The sequence below is a fragment of the Lactuca saligna genome, chromosome 7 (assembly GCF_052625555.1).
Source record: "Lactuca saligna cultivar CGN05327 chromosome 7, ASM5262555v1, whole genome shotgun sequence".
Classification (NCBI taxonomy): Eukaryota; Viridiplantae; Streptophyta; class Magnoliopsida; order Asterales; family Asteraceae; genus Lactuca; species Lactuca saligna.
The window spans coordinates 6,619,683-6,641,214 of record NC_136423.1 but is presented as its reverse complement, the minus strand read 5'-3'; the positions used below and the strand labels follow the sequence as shown (position 1 = coordinate 6,641,214).

The following is a 21,532-nucleotide window of genomic DNA, read 5'->3' as shown; positions in this document are numbered from 1 at the left end:
TTGTTATTGAAAAAGTCAAAAGTTGTTGAACAAGTCTCATCACTATTTGGATACTACTTATATAATTTGTGGGTAAAAGTATCATTACAAAGTATATTGCTATTATCGATAAAAAAAAATGGAAGCACATTGCTATTATGGGCAAAAATATAAAGTCCAAAACCCATATTATCTTGCTACCTGTATTTTTTTTTTGTTACATACATCATTAATATATTCCATGGATATAATTATAAAACTAGTGTTGAGACTTGAGATTTAGAATCCAGTTTTCTCTTGTGGATCGAACCTAAAGTTGTTATTGTCAAGAGTAAATTAAAGTTTTGGTCCCTATGGCTTACACCTATCTGCAATTTGAGTCCAAGTTTTCAAAAAATGATAAGGTTGTTTTGTATGGCTGCAAAATCTTTCACGGTTGGTTCCTATTTGTCAATAACCCTCTGTTAAGTACATGTAAAATGTCAAAGATTGCTTTTGTTTTTTTTCATTTTCTTATTATATTTATTTTAATGTTTAAATAAAAGAGGCCCACCTACCCTTCCACTCAGAATCCCCAACCTGAACCAGCCACTCTCCACCAATCACCAATCACCAATCATCACCATTGAATTGAAATCCCCAAACTTAAAATTAAACCAAATTAAAATCCTAGCTTAAAAATGAAATAATAATCACAAATGAGAAGTACAAATGTAATCACAATCAAAATCACAAATAGGAAGGACAAAACTTAGAACCAAAATCAAACTGCTGAGAGTTAGGGACGAGCTGTAGGCGGTGGGAGGAGAAACAATAGACGGCGAAGGAGAAAGAGAGGAAGGTAAACTAAACTCTAATAATATCCAATTATACTGGCTGCATTGCAATGGCGATGAAAAAGGTATTGAGATGGAAGGAATCAGCTTTCTTTCACAAATAGCAAAACATCATCCATCATATAGTTTTACATCAAAAAGTGCACAACCTCAAAATTTACAACACCAAACTCAAATACCACATAATATAACGTGTAAGTCAGTCTATTGTACATCTAGATGTATAGTTTTCTAGTTTATATACCAACAACTTGTCGCCTCATCTCACCTCACCTATTATATGTTTATGTTACACCACAAAGAAAATCATTGAAGAAAATAATGTGTTGACTCAACCTCATTACTCAACTAGTAGTAGTAGTAGCAGGATCAAAGAGTTGTAATGGATCCATCATACGCAAAATGGTTATTTCATGAATGGACTAAGCCCATCACCCTCCCAACCAAGCTTCAACATCTGATCTACCACCTTCAAGCTCAACTACAATACAATTATCATCCAACCAACCAAAAAGTAAGTCACCATATCAAAATTAACAATATAAGAATTCTAGAAAGGCTAGGCTTGTCAACTTACAGCAGGATCTGTGAAGACAATCAATTGCTTGTCCGCTGTTGAAACCAAGAGATTTGTGTTGTCCTTATTCATTGCAATTGCTGTTATATCTTGCCCTTCTTTCAGCTGCAAACTGTGAAATACCTGCCACAGTTTTTTATGCTTGTCAGCAATTATTTTCTTATTACAGAAAAATCCACCATGAAAATTGCTTTCTATTTGGATTGGATGACATTTGCTATAATCAGATTTAGCTTTATCTTTTAGATTATAATGTTTGTTTGTAATAAAAGCATCATACGATGCCCTAATAAATGAATCAATAAAAATTCTTTGCATTTAACCCATTTCTTTATTCCAAAGACTCACACCCTGTTTTGTTTTTCAACTCCAAATATTGTTTTTTGGTTTGGGTGAAAGAAGCAGTAGTAACATACGTGCGTTTATGTTTTTTTATTATATATAGCATTCTACTTTTATTTCTTTCTATCACAGCATTCTACTTTCGGATTTTTCTTTATAGAGCATTGTACTTTGAAAAATCTACCCAATTACGGTATGCCAATGCTATAATTGGTAAGATTTTTCAAAGTATGATGCTATAAAGATAATGAACAAAAGCACATTCCTATTTCTTGCATTTAACCCTAATCTTTTTGACCTCATCAGATTCAAATCAGTAATCACAACTTGCAAATTAATAATACCTTAAGCGTATGAAGATTAAGGAAGCAAACCGAAGGGGATGTAAACTCCAATCTTTCAGTTTCACCATCTTCATTCAATTCACTATCACCATCGCCATCAGCACCACCTTCAGTTTCTTCCCCTTTGGACTGGATTCTGCTGACATCATGATTTGCAGAAGACGAATTCAACCCAATCAAAAGACTTTGTCCATCAGAAGAAACCTCCATACAACTAACGGTGCATGATCCCGGAATCCAGGTTCGAGCAATCATCTTCCCATTAAGCGTATGAGTCGAGAGAGTACAGGACAACCGATTCCAAGTCACCACAACGCCAGCTGGTGAAAGGCAAACCATGTGTGCCTTCACACCATCAAGCCTCCTAAGCAACCGACCCCGACTCACCGAATGAAGCAAAACATCCGATGAATCAGAACACGAAGCAACGACTCCAAGATCGGCATCAACACAGCAACAAACCACTTCCCCAAAATGCCCCCGGATGACCTGGACGGGACCCTCGATGCGGCGTTTGCGGTTTTTGTCTGATGAAAGTAGGTTGTTGTTTGTGGATTTAGCAGAAGTTGGTGTGGTGGAGGTGGGTGGTGATTCGGAGATGCTGGTTTTTTGAGGGTCGGTGGATTGGTGGATCCGCCATACGAGGACCATTGTGTCTCGGGAACCGGTGACGAGGTAGTTGCTGTCGGGTGAGAGAGACATGCATGTTACGGGTGCGGAATGGCCTCGGGCTATTTCTAGGGTTTTTGCAGCATCTGATGATATTAGTCTCACACTGTTGTCCACGTGTCCACCTGGTTGGAATCCAGAAAACTTAAAGTGAGGTGTTGGACTTCTTACATAAAAGGGTTAAACGGAAGAAACAACAATGTAATTTCATTTCTTTTTATTACTGCTTTGTACTTTGAAAATGTCATCCAAACGCAAAGTAATTTTTGGGTAGATTTTTCAAAGTATAATGTCATAATAAGAAAAAAAAATGAAGTACAATGCTTTGATAAGAACATTGCAAGTACAACGCTATAATAGAAAGGAATAAAAGTAGGATGCTATAATACACATATAAATGAGATTAACTGAACCACGCACAACCTACTTGTATTTAAGGAGGTTAAAGTAATCATGAAAATATCCTATAACAGTGACAAAAGCAAGTAATCATCCATACAATCGAGGCTGTCAATATTTTATAATGATTACTAACTTGAAACTTCTCCAAGAGAGAGATATTGCATTTATTTCAGCGATTCCACAAAAGAATCTGTTACATATCTGGCAAAATACAGAAAAGCACTTGGACTTTCACATTGTATCGATTTAGCCACTTAACTATTTTCGGTAGTGACTAAACATTTAAACCATCATACTTTTTTGACCGCTTAAAACTACATGATGAAAGTAAAAGTGTTTTTCTGTAATTTGTTCTCACGTTACATGTACCTGATGTGGATTATTTTTCAATCAAGCTTTTCTATATTTTAGCCTTACCGTTTGACCTTAATAAAATTTAATATAGTGATCAAAGTGAAAAGTTGTTTACCTGTGATAATTTCATTGTCATGTGTGATGCAGACAATGGAAGAGCTTCTAAGACCTGGTGCTGCATACGCAAGAGCCTGTGGATATAGCCACTCCTCTGATCCAGACACCGATGGTCCTTTAAACATACGCATGAAACTTCCACCACTTGAGCTTGCAGTAGCCTTGGCATGTTGAAATAGGAATGGTGTTCCTTGCCCATCTGGCGTATTTGGTTGCCACCTGTGCTGTGCTATATGAGCTGCTGGAGCATCCGTATCAACAATCACAAGAGAATCTGAAAATGCCCGAATAGCAGAAGCAGGTAGATTGCATCGCTCTGGGGATGAAACCTTGTATGGTTTCACTTCTTTTGGATTTCGAAAGATGGTCTGAAATGCAAGAAATATCAACTTACTTTCTTTTGTTTGAGTATTATAGCATCCTACTTTCATTTCTTTCTGTTACAGCATTTTACTTTCCGTTTTTTTTTTCTTTTGTGGCACTGTACTTTGAAAGGTCTACCAAATTATAGCATTCTACTTTCAACTTTTTTGTTTTCTTATTAGAGCATTGTACTTTGAGAGATCTGCCAAATTATAGCAGTGAAAATTGCTTTGTATATGGATGACATTGAATTGTATGTCCATTTTTTTCTTAGTAAGGCATTGTACTTTGAAAGTTCTACCCAATTATAGCAATGTACTTCCATTTACTTCTGATACAACATTTTACTTTAGAGAATATATATATATATATATATATATATATATATATATATATATATATATATATATATATATATATATATATATATTAAGGCATTGTAGTTTGAAAGATACACCCAATTAAAGCAATGAAAATTGTTTTGCATATGAGCGACTTACACAATTATAGCATTGTCCCTTCAACTTTTTTCTTATTAGGGCATTGTACATTTGTAGTTTTGTACTATGCAAATTTTTACCCAATTATAGCAGTGAAAATTGCTTTATATATATATATACAGGGCATTGCTATAGATCGGGTAGATTTTTCAGAGTACAATATTGAACATTCATTTCTTACTATTACAGCAATGTACTTCACTTTTTTTTATGGCATTGCACTTTGAAAGATCTACCTAATTATAGATTTGTACTTTCGACTTTTCTCTTTAGGGCATTGTCTTTTGAAAATTCTACCAAATTATAGCATTGAAAATTTCTTTGCATATATATGAGATTAAATAATCTTGTAGATTTTTCTACAGTACTGTAATAGGAAAAAGTAGAAGTAGGAGGGTGCAATAAATAAATGCATGTCCTTGGGACTATACAAAGGGCATGGAAATTATATTAGTGACAACATTAATAACTTTACCTGCATTTGAAGAACATCTGGAAGTGGCATCTTTTTTATGTGAGGAGTAGTTAAGAGTTGTGACGGGGTTTGTCCAAAGTAAGCAATTTGATCTTGCATAGCGCGTTGTTGGACCTTTTCATGATCAAAAATAAAAGAAATAAAAAAACCAACATATAAAAAAAAAAAACTTAATTAATCGACTAACAATTAGACTTACTGGATCCGTGATTTTGTCTATATCTACAGTCCCTTCATATGTGATGTAAAAGAATACATTGTTTGCTGAAATAGCTTCTTTTCCTCGCTGCTTATACCTGACATACAAAAAATTGAGTAAATGTCATGTTGTCTTACAGTATTTTCAGGGTGTTTGGATGTGCATTTAAACTAAATAATCAGTTATGATGTTTCAGGAAAAATTCTGATTATTAAAGTCAAAATAATCAGATTGGGAAATCTAAAACACAAATTGCTCAAGGAAACCAATTGTTAAGTTCCACATAAAAATGACCTATCTCCAGCTTTAATCAGCTGATTATTTGATTATGATTTATTTCTTTTGAGTTGCAATAATTTCTTACGTAACGCACATCCAAACACCTTAAAATTCTTTGCATGTTTATATGGTGCAAGGAGAAATGAAGATATGGCATACAAGACTATTAGACTAGCATCCAAATTGATTTACTTAAACCTTTTACAGAGTCAAAGCATCAAAACAAAATAAAACCCAGCACTATTAGAATATGAATGAAGTAGAGCTCACCCGAATATGAGATCTATCCATTCATGTAAATGTGCAGAGACATGCTCACTCTCAAGAGCCATGCGATGCTTATGCACAAAATCAACAGGGTTTTCAGCCCAAGGAGGAAGCTTAACGCAATCTGAACAGTAAAACAATAGAATCAAATTACAACCCTTAAAACAGAAGAATAAAAAAATAAAAATAAAAAGTGATCAATTAAAGCTCATAGTCCATACCTAGCTTATCTCCAAGTTGTGTGGTACCAAAATCAATCGAGTTCTCATTTAATAATATCTCTGGAAGGTAAAACAGCTCAGGAACCTAAGACAAAGAAAAGCAGGTTTTATTCTACATTTTGACCTAAGAAGCTAAAACCTTTTCTACAACAAACAAAAGATCAATTTTGTAGTTTTGTTATGTATTTGTACCAATTCTTTCACGTCACTCATGTCCTCCATAACACCATTCCAAGTAGCAGGAATATCTAAAAACATTCTGTCTGCATGATCAAACTTTCCACCTTGTAATTGAATTGAGAGAGTGGTAAATGGCTCCACTCGCATGAGGTAATACAAGACCTGTCACAAAGAAGCAAATTTTAGTTTTACACTTGCACACTGTCGACTGAAAGGGTCATAATGTCATTAAAAAAGACTCTGGGAAAACTAGAGTAATTTGGCTAGTTTACGCTTTTATCAATATGATGTTATAGTCAAGGCTCATTAAGGTCAAATATCTCTTAAAGTGAGATTTTATCAGAAACAAGAATGAAGAACAAAAAGTGATTGGACTATGAGGCATGATAACCAAATAAAATATATATCCTAGCAAACTGACTAGTGGCAAATATATATATATATATATATATATATATATATATATATATGTTTGTTGACTACAATGGCAGAAAAAATATTTTTCCTTCAATAGCATATTTAATTATATGACATGAGGAGAAATGAATATGTATTTGTGGGTCCCATTAACTTGATGCGAGGAGACCTTCGTTATGGAGAATGGAAGTAAATGATACAAAAGGAATAGAGCCAAGATTTGTGATGATAATATCTGAAGTACTGCATCTTATTCCATATATATAAGGACTAGCAACCAACTTTATTTATGTATCATAGCATCCTACTTTCATTTCTTCTATTACAGCATTGTACTTCCGGATTTTTTTGTCTTATTAAGGCACTGTATTTCGCAAAAAACTTGCCCAAGTATAGCAGTGAAAATTGTTGTGTTCGTATGACATTGCTATCATTGCATAGACTTTTCAAAGTACATGTTGAAACAGAAAGAAATGATAAGATAGTAGATACCATAATAAACAAATCAATGAAAGTACATTGCTATTTCATGCACTTAACCCCGTATATAAACCATCCCGTAAATCAATAAGAAAATGATTAGAAAACCTACTGTCCCGGCACTTGAATAATGGGAACCGTAATGGAACTTGGGTATGACAGTATCGTTGAAACTGTAGTATCTCTCCTGAATCTTTTTCAACCGATCATCATTTAGTGCTCCAACAGGCTGCAAAAAATAAGTCGATAATCAACATCTCATCCTAAAATCTGTTTAAAAAGAAAAAGCAAAGCGTTGTGACCTTGGATAGATCTCGGTAAGATGAGGGATTTGCAAGATCCAAATGCGTTGATTTGTAATCCGAAAGAATCCATGGGAAAACAGGGTACTGCATGAAAAAGAAAAGTTATAATAAATGAAGTCCAGGCATTTGGATAGATAACCAGGAACGTTTGTTATTTTATTATTTTCACCTGAGTGATGTCATTATAACTACGCCCAGCCAGTGTGTTGAGTTGCATTAGATATTCGAAGTTGCTGATCTGCAAAATTTGAAATGAGAAGCTGAATTTTTATAAATGGACAAAAGACATATTGTATTCTTTATTGTACCTCCCATCTTGCCCAACGTTCCATAAGTTGAGTCCTTTTGAGAAGTTGATCCGGTCTCTAAGGAAAAGATTAAAGCAAAGTGATATGAGTCCTCAAATAAAGTAAGTTTGGGTGAGAAATAGCAACGTACTTTCATTTATATGCTTATTATACCATCCTACTCGCATTTCTTTCTATTACTTTCAATTTTTTTTCTTATTAAGGCATTGTACTCAATTTCTTTCTTATTAGGACTTTGTACTTTGAAAAATCTAGCCAGCTTGGCAATGAAATTTTGCTCAGTATTTGGATGGCATTGCTATAATCAGGTAGATTTCTCAAAGTACAATGCCAAAATAGGAAGTATCTTGTGAAGTCATAGTAAGCAATTAATATGACAAGACAACGGTATCATCCTCATCAGTATATTCTGTTTAAAATTTAGTAGAATGCTTATTTTTAGAAACGTTATGTATGATTCAGTTCATGACTAATGATTCATAAAGCTAATATAATTTTTCTCGATTTGGTTAACAAATTGACATATATGGTCCAAGTCACAGAAAGGAAAAAACATAAAAACCTGGGTAGCCAAGTATATATTGTTCAAATGAGAAGGATGTGCTTGAACGATGGCTCGATATGCACTCCTCCTACCCTCCATAGTCTGAAGCAAGAAACATTAAACCACTTTATAAGTAGAAAGTCACCAATATAGTTGACCAAGGAGCATATAGAGATGGAATTGTGATCGTAAATACCCCAAAATCAAAGAAGAAATTTGACCGGTCAACCATAAATAATTCCAGAGCACTTCTTCTTAGGAGATATCTGCCATAGCGGTATAAATGTGAGGTGAGTAACAATCAAACAAGGAAGTACTATAATAAAACACAAAGATTGCGACAGATGAACCATCATTTTATCTTAAAATAATCATTAGATAAAAGTGAAAATAATAAGCTGTTCATCTGACCTCCTGCTGTATACTTGATGAAGAGAAGACATTAACCAACTCCGATCCTTATCTTCAACTTTGCTTTCAGTTTTATTATCCAATCCATCCTCAAGGACATTGCCCTCAGATTTGTTAAGAAGAAAGTTGATCTTTTTCGTTGTTATCTGGAAACAAACATCACACATATGTTTTATAAAAGTTCAGATAGTAAGAGAATACCACATGCATAAAAGATGCCTGAGAATAAAAGTTTAAATATTAACCAGCAATCTAAGGTTCTGTTTGTTTATACCATTTCTATCCGTTATCTCTTATAACACAATATCATAGGACCCATAAAACGAAAATGTTGACTGGCCAAAAGAAAATTAGACCTAAGTTCTCTTTTTTTACTATATGAAATTAGCATATGTTTATTTCATGGTTAATTATAAATAGCAAGGAATTTCAATCATTGTCTGAAAAGGCAAATACAGAAACAAACAATTTACTCAAAGCCAATACTAACTACTTGTTCACTTTTCCATTTTTGGATGATCCACTTTATGGTCATAGGCCAAAGGTCGAGAGCTCATAACTTACTGCTACACATTAAAAAGTTTTGCAGTTAGTTATTTTGAGAATGAAAGGCGTAAAATACTAAAATACCCATTTCGTCCCAAGAAAATAGCTAGAATACCCTTCAATAAAATATAAATTAAGAAACTACTGTCATTGTCATGGGACACCACAGAAAAGGTAAGTGTAGCAATTTGCATGAGCCAAAGGAAGTACCATATATATTCTTGAAGCATATTACAATTTGCAAATGAGTGAAATGACAATTAAAGCTTACCTGAAATGTTCCTTGCCAAACCTTTAATGGCCGGACCATAGATGCTGAAATCTCAAGAATAACTCTTTCGTCATCCTCACTTGGAATATAACCAGGGCCAACTGATGATGAACTCCCAAAATCTTCATCATTCCCAACTTGAGACGCTGTAGAGTCTGGCACTTGCAATGGCTGCTCTGCATTCCCAGATTGCCTTGTTTGAATATCATCCGTCTTTCCCTCCACATTACCAAAATCTTCTTGTTCATCATCCTCATTGACTAATTCTATTGAAATAGCTTCTGAAGGCAAAATAGAAGCTTTAGGACTGACTACATTCTCTTTATCATGTTTTGGTTCCACATGATCTTCAAAATCTGCAGCAGCACCAAAATGATCTGATCCCTCAAAATCCCTCCTCAGACATGTCCGCATCCTTGTAGAACTTTCCATGTGATCTAGCTTCCAAAAAATCTATAAAATATAGTTTTAGATATGTGAAACTTACATGAGAAAGCAAATAGAAACATGATTAAGGCCATGGCCATGAACATACTCGCTCAGGATTGTAAAGATTTTCACTGATGGGCCCAAAGAGACATTTTGTTTCTATCAAGTAATGGATGAGTTTCCTCCAAGCACGTATACCAGTGAGTGCACGATGCCTAGCAATGGAATCAACTTGAGTGCGTCTATCAACCTGAAAAATATGATTCAAATTAGATTCCTAAGCTGTTCATTATAGTATCCTACTTTCATTTCTTCCTGTTACAACATCCTACTTTGAAATTTTAATCAATTATAGCAATGTCATCCAAACAGAAAACAATTTTCACTGCTATAATCAGGTAGATGTCCTAAAAAAAAAATGATGTACAATGCTATAATTTAAAGATTTGTAAAATACAATGCCTTGATAACAAAAAGACTGAAAGTATAATATTGTTGCATTTAGCCTTATGTTGTAATCTATTTTGGTTCCAATTTTGAAGTACTCATCCAAGAACATTGGTGGTAGCTGTATGTTTCAAAGATCATTGTGCTCAGTGCTCAACTATATATATATATATATATATATATATATATATATATATATATATATAGATATATATAGATATATATATATATATATATATATATGTTTCTTACAAGTAATGGGGTGCATCATATTTTTTAGGGTTCAAAGCAAAAAACAGCAACGTACTATCAATTAGTTTCATTTTTTTTTTCTATTACAACCTTTTTCTTATTGAGGCATTGTACTTTCAATGGTTTTCTTATGCGGATATTGTGCTTTGAAAACTTTACCTCTGATCGTTGCAAGTTTCTTGCTAGAGCTAAGCTTCCGACTAAAACTGCAATAAACTTATACGAAAGAGCATTTAAATCTTTCTTATAAACTGGTTTGTTGTCAGCAGATGGCAAACATTCCATCCAAGCAGTTCCCATTGCTTCAGAAACATTCCATCTCTTTACACGATCCATATCACTTCTATTCCGTCTTTGTGCAGCTGTAGCCATTGCAACAGCACTCAAACCTCTTCCAGAACCAATCTTTGCATTGCGTTCAAGATCACGAGCAGCAGCTAGTGCTGCTGCTTTTGCAGCAGCCTTGTCTTTTACAGATGATGATGATGATGATGATGATGATGATGATGATGACTTGTTAGGTGCCTCCATTGGTTCTCGAAAGCTAGAAAAAGATTGAAGTCTAACTGGCTTCCTATCCACTACAGAAGAGTCACGTTTTAGATGATGCACGGCTGTTGCAGGAGTAGCAGCTTCACCTCCACCAGCACCTGCAGCAATCATTGCTAGAGCCAATGCCGCAGGTGGAGATGCAAAAGCAGCAGCCCATCCAGGTGAGATCATAGCAAGAGCACCCTGATTGCATGACTTCAAGTGTCAAAAGTTTTGGCAAATATGACGATGTCAAAGTAAATATACATTTATTCATTATCAAGAAAATTAACAAGATGATTTCACTTTGCTTCTGATTTGGCCATTGGACTTTGAAAACTATTGATTAAACCACTTAACTTTTCCAAATTGGTCTCTTTCAAAACAAAAAACAAAAAAAAAAAAAAAAACTTTTCCAAATTGGTTATTGGGGAAATTACAATATATATATATATATATATATATATATATATATATATATATATATATCTTGGGTAGTTTTGCTGTTTAACCGGTATACTTTATTTTTTCCAATCAAACCATATAAGTTTCAAACATATTTCCAAACTAACCATTTTGAGCAGCTATATCAGCTTTCACCAGTATTTTGTTGGTAATTTCTAAAGTAACAATTTTGTCCTGTTATATCATATCAAAATGGTTGATTTGGAAAAATGTCTGGAACCCAAAATACAATGATTCTTCTGTAATTTACCCTTGAATATTTTGGATCATTTAGAAAAAGAACCATGTAACATGCTGACAAGTTCAACGGTATTTATAACAGTTTCGCAGAGTTGCGTTATTTTTACAACATTTATCTAAAAGTGGATGGTTTCAGAAACTATTTTTTAAGTCCAGTGACCAAATTAAATGAAATGAGAGTGTGTTACTATTTATTGCAATTTGCATTTAGGTATCGAACAGAGAAAACCAAGAGACCAACTACATGTTGTTGATATGGCAATTGTTTAATGAAGCCATGGAATTTAAAACCCCTAGTATTAATAACAAAAGTTTATAATCAGCCAATTTAGTAAATTTCACCTCTATAGGCAGTGCATCAGCAGCTAAGGCTGGGTCATCGACAGCCAGAGGATTCAAACCATCGGTGGCAACAAGCTCATGAATTCCAGCTAAATAAGGTCGCCATCTCCTTAAAATAGAAACAAAGGGAGGCAAAATAGCTTCTAGATACTGTTTTCTGAGAGGGACCCTGTCCCTGCTAACCGCATGCCACACCTACGAATGCATTTCATAAGATAACAAGACAAGGATAAAAGATTGCTCCCTCTGTCCCATGAAAACCAAGTTAAAATTACTTATTTACCCCTCCCCAATCATTACAAGGAAATGGTGCTGTTGATTTTGGTCCACTAAAAGTTCTTATTTTCTCGTTCGCGAAAGGTGCTTGAGATATTTGATAACTAGTCACACGTTTTCTTAAACAATGTGCCAAGTCAATGATTGGGGTTTTCACAGGAAGGGGTGCGTATAAGGAACCATTTAGGAGAAAAAAAAAAAGTTAAAAGAATTTCTATATGTTTGAAAAAACCTCGGAATATAAGACGGAGGATGCAACCAACACTCTCTGTCGCTTGGACTCGGAAATTGGCATGTTCAAGAGGGGTGAAAGCACGCTGTTCATCATCAATGAAAAAGTTAGTTCACCCATCGAAGCCTCAAATGTCTTACGAAAATATGTACACAAAGAATAACTAGAATGATCATTGAGCAAAGAGCAAATTGAACTTATTGAAGCTTCATTAAATCAAGATGATTTATAAAAGAGCAAGTTGCAAAAAACAGCAACGTACTTTACTCTTTTTACCAATATAGGCAATGTACTTACATTTTGTACTGATAATAGCAATAGTGACTCATCAAAGTAATGTACTTACATTTTCTTTACATATATTAGCAACGTACTTACAACTCTTTACTTGTAATAGCAACATATTTGCATTATTTTTACGGATAATAAATAAAGTATAATACCCATATTGGCAGCAAAATGTAAGTACATTGCTATTATTGGTAAAGAAATGTAATTACAACATTATATAGCCCATATTGATATAGCAATAGTAAAGTAAGTTGCTATGCTCAGCAATTTTCCCTTTATAAAATAGGCATACCTCCACAATAATACAGAGCGGGGCTGCCTCATTGATGTCCGTGGACTATTTTCTAATGATGATGGAACAATATTATCTTCAAACGACCCTTCACCGACACTAAGATTCCTTGTAAGCATATTACTTTCACCATCATCTTCTTCCCTCATGGAAACAAGTATCATCCGAAGCATACACAAGAAAGGCTGGTCACTATCCAACAACTGATAAAGAGCCGCCATGCCTCCCATCCCTGTACCAGAACCTCCTCCAATACCAAGACCACCACCAAGTCCAGACTCATCCAACAACAAAGCTTGTAGCATGGAAACACACTTATTTATTAAAGGGAGTTCAATCCAGTTACCATTTGAATCTTTTTCCAAAGAAGAATTCCAGGCGTCCCACCCACTGCCACCACCACCAAAGTCGGAAGCTTTTGAAGGAAGACCGACTCCATACCATAATCTACTTCTGTATTTCCAACCTTCTGCTAAGTCTACAGCACAGCTTCCATATGATACAAAGGCACAGGAAACCGAGTCATAGGGTTCAGCTGCTGCTGCAGCTGTAAGCCGTTCCATCACTGTTGCGGAGATTTGCCCCTTGGTGTCGGCCATAGACGCAAGCACCTTTTCAGAATATGAATAACAACACTGATTTAGAACTAAGGGTTTGTCTGGTATAATGGAATGGAATCACAAAAGAATGGAATATTACACTCCATTATCATGTTTGGTTGGGTGTAAGGAACAAACATGTTTGTTATATACTTATATGTAATTTGAAAACTACATGGAAGTAAAATGATAAATAAAGGAAAATGTTATTTTTTCTATATAAACATATTTCATGTCTTGTCGTTTGAAATATATACTATATGCATCGAATGGTCACTTTATTTATAACTTTGAAAAATTGTTTACAAAAATTTTAAAAAAAAAAATAAATTAAATACCATGAAATCTTAAAATAGAATGATAATAAAAAAGTATATATATTTATCAAAAATGATTAAATTGAAGTTTTGAAATTTTTAAAACATATAATTGTTATTGAAGATATATAAATAAAATTAATTATTAATTAATATATCACTCCATTCCAAAAATAAATAAATAACATCCTTCCCCCATGGAACGAAAATCAGCTCATGATAAGGAATCACATTCTGTGAGGAATGTTCCGTTCCATTCCATTCCTTTGTGGCAAACAAACATGTTTTTTTCCATTCCATTCCCCTGTGATTACATTTACAGCATACCAAACACTGCCTAAGGGGTAACATGTTAACGAAAATGGAATGACACATCAGCATGGTAAGCATGGAAGTAAGTGCAAACGTACATCAAGGGGAAGAGTTCTAGAGTCATTAGAAGACGCCCGTGCTTCAAGTGGTTCTGGGATTGTGGGGAGATTTGTGCTGTTACCAACACGAACCACAGATGGAAGAGAAGAACCAGAACCCCCTTGAACAAGGGAGAAACTAAAAAGCTTGCTTTGTAGGCGTAAATGATCTTCAACAAGCATTAACACCACAATTGCATTCTCAACCAAAGCCACAGAAAGTTGAGCAGCATTCTCTGCTTCTGCCTTAGAAACCTCTGGTGGTAATCCATAAGCAGCAACACCAGCAGCTGCTGCAGCAATCACTTGAGTCTGCAGCAAGAAGAAAAGGGTAGAAAATGAGGGAGGGAGGAAGGAAAATATAAATATTAGAGACAATTACAAACTTAGTCCCTGTGTTTTACTCAAAATCACAAGTTCAGTCCAAGTTTTGAAATCGTCTCAATGTGGTCCTTTAACTTGCATTGCATTGTGGATATGGTCCTTGTGCTTTACACAAAATCACAAGTTCAGTCTAAATTTTGAAGTCATTTTATATGTGTCAGGGACCATATCCGCAACGAAATGCAAACTTAAGGACGGGATTGGGACAACTTCAAAATTTTGCAATTTTGGGTAAAGCATAAGGACCAAGTCTGTAATTTACTCTAAATGTTAAGATGTAGAATTCCAACCTGAGTCTGCAGCTCCCTAGCGGCAAAGTCCAACAACCCACATAAGAGCCTTCTTTTAAAGATGGGCAATGATTCCTCACGTCTGTTCAATTAACCAATATTAGAGAAGTTAATTACATGAAGCAGCATTACATATAGTCAGTCATATGTAAAAGTGTATGTGTGTGTTTGTAGTGAATGGAATGGTATACCTTTTGCGCTGTTCTCCTGTGCTAGATCCACCTACCATAGAAAGCCACTCTGCACAATGAATTGTAGCTTCAATATCCTGTCAAAAGGGAAGTATGACCAAACAATATAAATGAACTGATAGTGCTTGAAAGTTCAGACTACACATGCTTCAATCAACTTTGACAATAAAGGGAAATGAGGGACCATAATTTAATAAAAATATTTAACTAAAAGCCAAATACCAAAAATACTCCTTGAGAAGACAAAATGGAGAATACATATGGACCAAAAACAATATCATCATGAACATCTTGTAATAATTGTTAACGTGAAAAGATGTAAATTTGGGAATGGATAAGAGAAAATTTATGTAAATTCAGAAAGGTATCAAAGAAAGCTTATAAAAGAAAACTTATGGACCACAATCAATATCACTGATATCTACCTTCCATCCATCCTTCTGACGCATGCAATGCTCTAACATGATAACAAGGAAACTGTGTACAAGGTCTTCAACATCTCTGAAGCTTGAAGACATTGAAGCATTCTTCCCAGACGTCTGTAGGAACAAGCATGCATATATATCATTTAAAATGAAATGAAAAATGAAGTGCATAATCTATTAGAGGAACAACTTCCATATTTACTATACTTGTATCAGTTGAAAGAAAAAATAAATCCGGGTGGTGATAGTTAATATTTAATATAACATCACCTCGTAATTGGAAATAAGAATTTCCAAGATCCATTCAGGCCATTCATCCATCTTAGTGAGCCTGTTTCTATTTTCAGCATGACTGCAAGCCAAAATCAGAAGATCCTGAAATCAAAAGGAGAAGTAAATATACAAAATAGATTTTTCAGGGACAAGGGTATAAATGGAAACAGCAGTACCTGTAATGCGCGACACTGAAAAGACTTTGGTGCATGTGGTAGTGAAGTCAAAAGAACCAACAGAAGCTGTGAGTGCTCAAAGCGATGTTGCGAGTCATAGAAGTTTAGTCCCTCATCTGTTGTGGATGCATTTAACTGGTACAAAAAGATGATTCTTTTTTTAGTTTGTTAAAAGGGGAAAAAAATTCATAGATACAATACTGAATATGAAGTCATACTGAGGCGCCCAATAAAGCCAGGTAGGCATTGTTAGTCATAAGCCTGTTAGGCGCTGCCTGAAAAGCCCTTTGCAAAGCATAACGTAGAAGTGAAACTTTATCTTCAAACATGCTACCCCCTCCCTCAAGCAACCGATGCATGCCACGTGTCATATCGTTAGAAGCTTGAGATCCGGACTTCAGATGCCCAGAAATAACTAAAGCACCAAATAGCCCAATTATTGCAACGACAATACCATCACTTTTGTCAACATTGTACACATTGTTCCTTGCATTGTCAGCACTGATGGAAAAATTTATACCACCTAAAATCTTTTTTAACTGACTCTCAGAGACCGAGGACTTGCTTTCAATTCTAGACCCTATGAGAATGGTATTGACACTGGTATGAGTCTGAGGTTCATTAGATGACAACTCATCATTATTGCTACTTTCCAAACCATCACCACCATTGGCTTTAGATTCTTCATTATTGACCAAAGGGTCTGGTAATGGTACATCATAATCTCCAGCTTTTGCTTCCCGTTGCAATAGGACAAGAAGTGTTTCTATGCCACCACATGATAAAAATGCTTCTGCAAATGTTTGAGCTCTAGAAACTTTTGGTTGTACTACCAACCTGTATATCAAGTGCAATGCCCTTGCAACCTAAAAAAACAAATATCAGAATGTTTTTCACTTGGTATTATTCTCTTCAAAATTAGAGTGCAATACAAAAATGGTCCATGTGCTTTCTGATGTTTACCGTGTTTAGTCCAAAGTTGGTGCATTTTTCAGTTTTGGTCCTAATTTTCATATCGATTTTAGTCTTTATTTCAAGGTTCCAAGGACTGAAACTGAAAAAGAATTCAATCTTTGACTAAGCATGGTAAAAATAGAAAACACAGGAACCATTTTGTAATATCCTCTTAAAATTGTATTGTACAATATCATATTACCTGATTTGGTTGTGGAGAATCAACCAAGAAGCCGAGTAGACAACGAATATCATCCACAGCCATTGAAGGAGGAGCGGCCCCCACAAGAAGTTCAATAAGCACTAAAAGCTCATCAACTAAAGCATTCACTTCACCAACCGGACGTGTGGCTCCATTAATAGATATAGTATTTACAGAATCCTTTTCACGAATTGTCCAATAACATCTCCTGCATCCATCGAGAAGAGTCTGAATAGCTTTTGCATCACGCATCACAGAAGCCTCTGTGAATGCCATGTCAGCTAAAGAAGACAAAAGCTTCTTCTGTAACCCGTAGCTACATAAACTCCAGATTTTCAAATCCAGTAAAAGCGTACTGAAAAGCTGCACTTTAAGTGCATGATTATTCTTCTGAGATTGGCATAAAGAAACAATTGCTGCAACGATTTCCTCATCACCCACTCCATGCTTGGAACAATCAAGTGAAGATAAAGTTTGTAGAAGATAGGTTAAGATAACTGACAAAACCTCTGGCCCTTTAGTACGACACAACTCGTTATTGTTACCTGGATGTTGAATTGCAAGTGACATAATCCTAAATATTGGTGCAGCAAGAGCAGTTGTGGCTACTGACAAAGCAAGATCGCCCTTTTGTAACTCCAAACTTTTATTATCAACTTTGCTTACTACAAATGGAAGTAAAGACATTGGACCCCCATATGCTAAAGCCCATAAAGCTTCTGCAGGCCTCATCCTTGTAGCTACATGTACTTGCCCAAGCACTTCAGCAGGTCGTCTGAGCATTCCTGAAACAAAAACAAGTATCTTTTCAGGCACCAAAATTACCTTTTTGCCCTTAGTAATCGTTACAATATAAGAAATTTATAAACCTGCAGCGCCAGAAGGTGAAGCATCAGGACAGAAACGACCACTTAGTAGACTAGGATGGTATAGAAGGTGCAGGCAGCCTGCAATGTCCGCATCTAAACGCGCACTTTCTTCTGAAACCTTTTGCACATGAGAAAATGTTGATAACCATGGTGAACCTGCAGCATTACCAAATGATGGAAGTGCATCTCCACCTCTAGAAGCCAACTGGCCCATCCTCTCTGGCCCAATTGGTTCTTTAAAGATATACACGGGTCCCATCTCAGCAAACAAAGGGCATTGACGCCTTCGTCTCTGCAAACCAGCCATTGTTGGTGGTGGATTTGTCCCAATGCAGCAAAACGCAAGTGGCTTAGAGATTCGAGGGAACTCAAAAGGACGACTTTCATACAAGGTTCCATCAATGTACAATCTCAGTTCACTTTCTGCCTTACCAAGTAACCCTTGTTTGGAAGTATGCTCAAGACCAATAAAATACCAACATTGTGGCTTAAATGCATGGGTAAAATGTAAAGAGGCCTTCCTACCCTTCCCACTACCACTTTCAACCACCAAAAACTGAGCATGAAAATACGCTTCCATTCCCTGATTATCAGCAGATAAGAAACTGAAAAGCCGAGGCATGTGTGCCATGCCTTCACCCGCTAGTGCACTGGCTGCAGCAGCTGCAGACACAGCTGATGATTTCCCTGATTTAGCTGCTGCTGCTGCAGCAATGGCTGCAGCAGCAGTAGCTGTGTTTAAAGTGTCTGCAAATGATTCGATATAAATCCAAGTCGCGAATGCATACCCATTAGGGAAAGGCCAACGGCTCTCTCCTGGACCAAGTAAACCAGAGCTTTCACCATCAAACTCAAATGAAGACATTGGACCCCTTGACTCTTTGCTGCCCAAAGCCCTCTCCATACAAAGCATCAATCGAGCTGCCCACGGAGTGTTGATTGTTCTTGTAATTGTGGAAAACCACTTGTTCAGATCCGTTACACTAAGGGAATGTCCAGCTAAGTATTGGATACAGGAACATAACGGAGTTCCATCCCATTTCAATTGCTTACTTGAATCATCAAGAAAAATCTTCTCAGCTGACTGCAAAAGGACACCTAGCAAACCTGATGAACAACACATAGCTCTGTTTCTTGTACAAGCTTGCAGAATAGCAAGCAATCCACGAACCATACGTGTTCTTGGGGACATGAAACCGACAGTATCTGATAACCATGGAAGCCAAGGAATAAGCTCGCCTGATACCACAGCAGCCCTGGAGTTCAACATGACACTAGGTGGGTTATTATCCTCATCTTCCTCAAAAGATTCAACACCACCCATTGTGGCAAGAAGTGAATCAACCACTAATAACGCGATGCTTTCTGCCTCTTCCCCATCCCCAAAGCTTTCTAGACCGCTTACTATGTTCTTCAAGCTCTCCATGCTTTCTGCCTTCCCCATGATAACAGAATCCACCAAATGCAAAAGCTCAGGTGAAACATTTGGCATGGGTTTTGGTTTAGGTTTTGGAGGTGAGTGCCCATGATCCCCATATGCATATAAAGGGGAATCATAACTGGTTCGAGCAGATGATTGCTCAGAGAGATGAGGTGATTTTCCCCCTGATCCACGGCTTGAGACATTACTATCCTGGTGTACTTGAACAACAGCCAGTGAAGAATCATCCTCCATTGTTCCCCCTTTAATGGAAACTCCAGATGTCTCCTCGTTTCCACCAGATGAGGTCCTTAGATTATCCAGATCCGCAACAATCTTCTCTTTATCTAATGATACCTGCTCAAACATGCCCTCATCTACATATCCACTTTCAGAATCAACCCTTCCCACAACATCTGCAATGTTTATATTAACAGTGCCGATTTCTGAATCAGATGTCTCCACTCTTAAATCCGCCCCACTGCCTCCACCTACTTCAGGAAGTGAATCACCACCAGAAATTTCTACGTGTTCTGGTTTTTCTTCTTCTTCTTCCATAATATTACGGCTATTAGTTGTCAATTAACAAATCCTTATCAGTCACCTGAAAGAAGAGTCGATCACAGTCACTTACAGGGATCGAAAAGACATTTCAAATAACGAACTCCAGTAATCACTTCAATCCAGGTTATTTGCAAGTGAAATTCACACATGTGATCTGAATAAAGTCCAAAGACTAGTTATAAATGTTCTAATTCGAGATCTAAAGCGATACAGACACTAATTCATACACATTTTAGAAAATCAGAACTTCTCATCTTAAAACCATCAAATGAACTAAAAACAATGACGATATCAAAAAGCATTTTCAAGTTTCAGCCATGGCACTAAATACGCATTTGAGATTTACATTGGCACATGAGTCTCTTCGAATTTTCGCATAGACTACTGGAAAAAAGAAGAGTAGAAACCAAAAAAATTACCTAATTTTCTTAAAAGCTGATCAAGTGTTTTGCAGTGAGATCGCTATCAATGTTGAGCAATAATGACTGTGTAGATCTATACAGTGTTTTAATGCTGACGATTGGTATAAATCGTGAATATTTCGAGGGTTTTTCTACTTCAAAATATCACTTCCACGGAGATACGGAAGAACACTGGATGAAATAGAGGAGGAAGAATAACCTGATTCCGGCGATGTTAATACGACCGAGTTTAGAGGATTGTCGACCAGCCTGCGTTTGTGTTTGGGGCTGCAATATGTATTTTGGCCCCTGTACTATGCTTGGGTGTTTATTTGGGTCATTTTTTATTAATATATACATATAAAGAAGTCCCTATGAAGAATATCTAACCTAGTATTGTTCATGGGTTAGTTAGTCCATCAGGGACATAGTCTTGATTGATCCTTTTATCATTCGAGTACCTCCCATCGTTATTTCTCCTCTCTCAAACATACAACAATGGACTCTCTCGTCTTTTATCGTCTCCTTGCTCCGCTCCACCCGCTTCGGTGTCTCTACATTGAATAAGACCTTACATAACATGTTTCAGGTTGTGTGATTCTGGTGGAAAGAAATACGATTAAGGTGACGATCAAGGTATGAGGGTCGTCTGTCTCAGATCCAGGTACTCCTGGGCCAGGCTCTCCCTCTCTACCAGGGGAACATACCTTGCACGGAACATCTCCGAGAACTGTTCCCAAGTCACCGTGGCCCTCTGCTCAGGAGTATAAGAACTAGTCACTAGTTTCCCACCAATCCCTTGCCCCCAACTGAGAATGTTCAGGGCGCACTTGGCCTTCTGGACAAGAACACGTGAAGAAACAACCCTCCACGT

At 36.3% G+C, this 21,532-nt stretch overlaps 1 protein-coding gene across 2 annotated transcripts; it reads right to left on the bottom strand.

Moving 5' to 3' along the window:
- Positions 1 to 889: 889 nt before the first annotated feature.
- Positions 890 to 20,973, bottom strand: LOC145004935 (BEACH domain-containing protein C2-like). Of its 2 annotated transcripts, none has more exons than XM_078963965.1 (32): positions 20,879 to 20,973; positions 18,274 to 20,297; positions 17,405 to 18,189; positions 16,467 to 17,114; positions 16,249 to 16,383; positions 16,070 to 16,174; positions 15,800 to 15,913; positions 15,375 to 15,451; positions 15,184 to 15,265; positions 14,510 to 14,821; positions 13,184 to 13,794; positions 12,601 to 12,685; positions 12,093 to 12,287; positions 10,674 to 11,249; positions 9,922 to 10,065; positions 9,387 to 9,839; positions 8,570 to 8,715; positions 8,355 to 8,424; positions 8,177 to 8,260; positions 7,615 to 7,671; positions 7,476 to 7,544; positions 7,304 to 7,390; positions 7,114 to 7,230; positions 6,117 to 6,266; positions 5,925 to 6,009; positions 5,707 to 5,827; positions 5,158 to 5,254; positions 4,959 to 5,072; positions 3,619 to 3,988; positions 2,079 to 2,872; positions 1,393 to 1,515; positions 890 to 1,296 (listed from the first exon to the last, which is right to left on the bottom strand). In XM_078963965.1, exons 2-32 carry the CDS (start codon positions 20,249 to 20,251, stop codon positions 1,222 to 1,224), a joined length of 8,859 nt encoding a protein of 2,952 aa, XP_078820091.1. In that variant the 5' UTR covers positions 20,252 to 20,297; positions 20,879 to 20,973; the 3' UTR covers positions 890 to 1,221. The 2 variants fall into 2 exon arrangements, with proteins under 2 accessions (XP_078820091.1, XP_078820090.1); XM_078963964.1 differs by having other exon boundaries at positions 20,677 to 20,928.
- Positions 20,974 to 21,532: the final 559 nt, after the last annotated feature.

Excerpts from the sequence above, each read along its gene's own strand:
- LOC145004935 (XM_078963965.1), bottom strand. The coding sequence starts at position 20,251 with ATGGAAGAAGAAGAAGAAAAACCAGAACACGTAGAAATTTCTGGTGGT. Across the intron at positions 7,545-7,614 it reads AACGTTGGGCAAGATGGGAG|ATCAGCAACTTCGAATATCT; the intron begins GTACAATAAAGA and ends CAAATTTTGCAG. Across the intron at positions 1,297-1,392 it reads TTGTCTTCACAGATCCTGCT|TTGAGCTTGAAGGTGGTAGA; the intron begins GTAAGTTGACAA and ends ATTGTATTGTAG.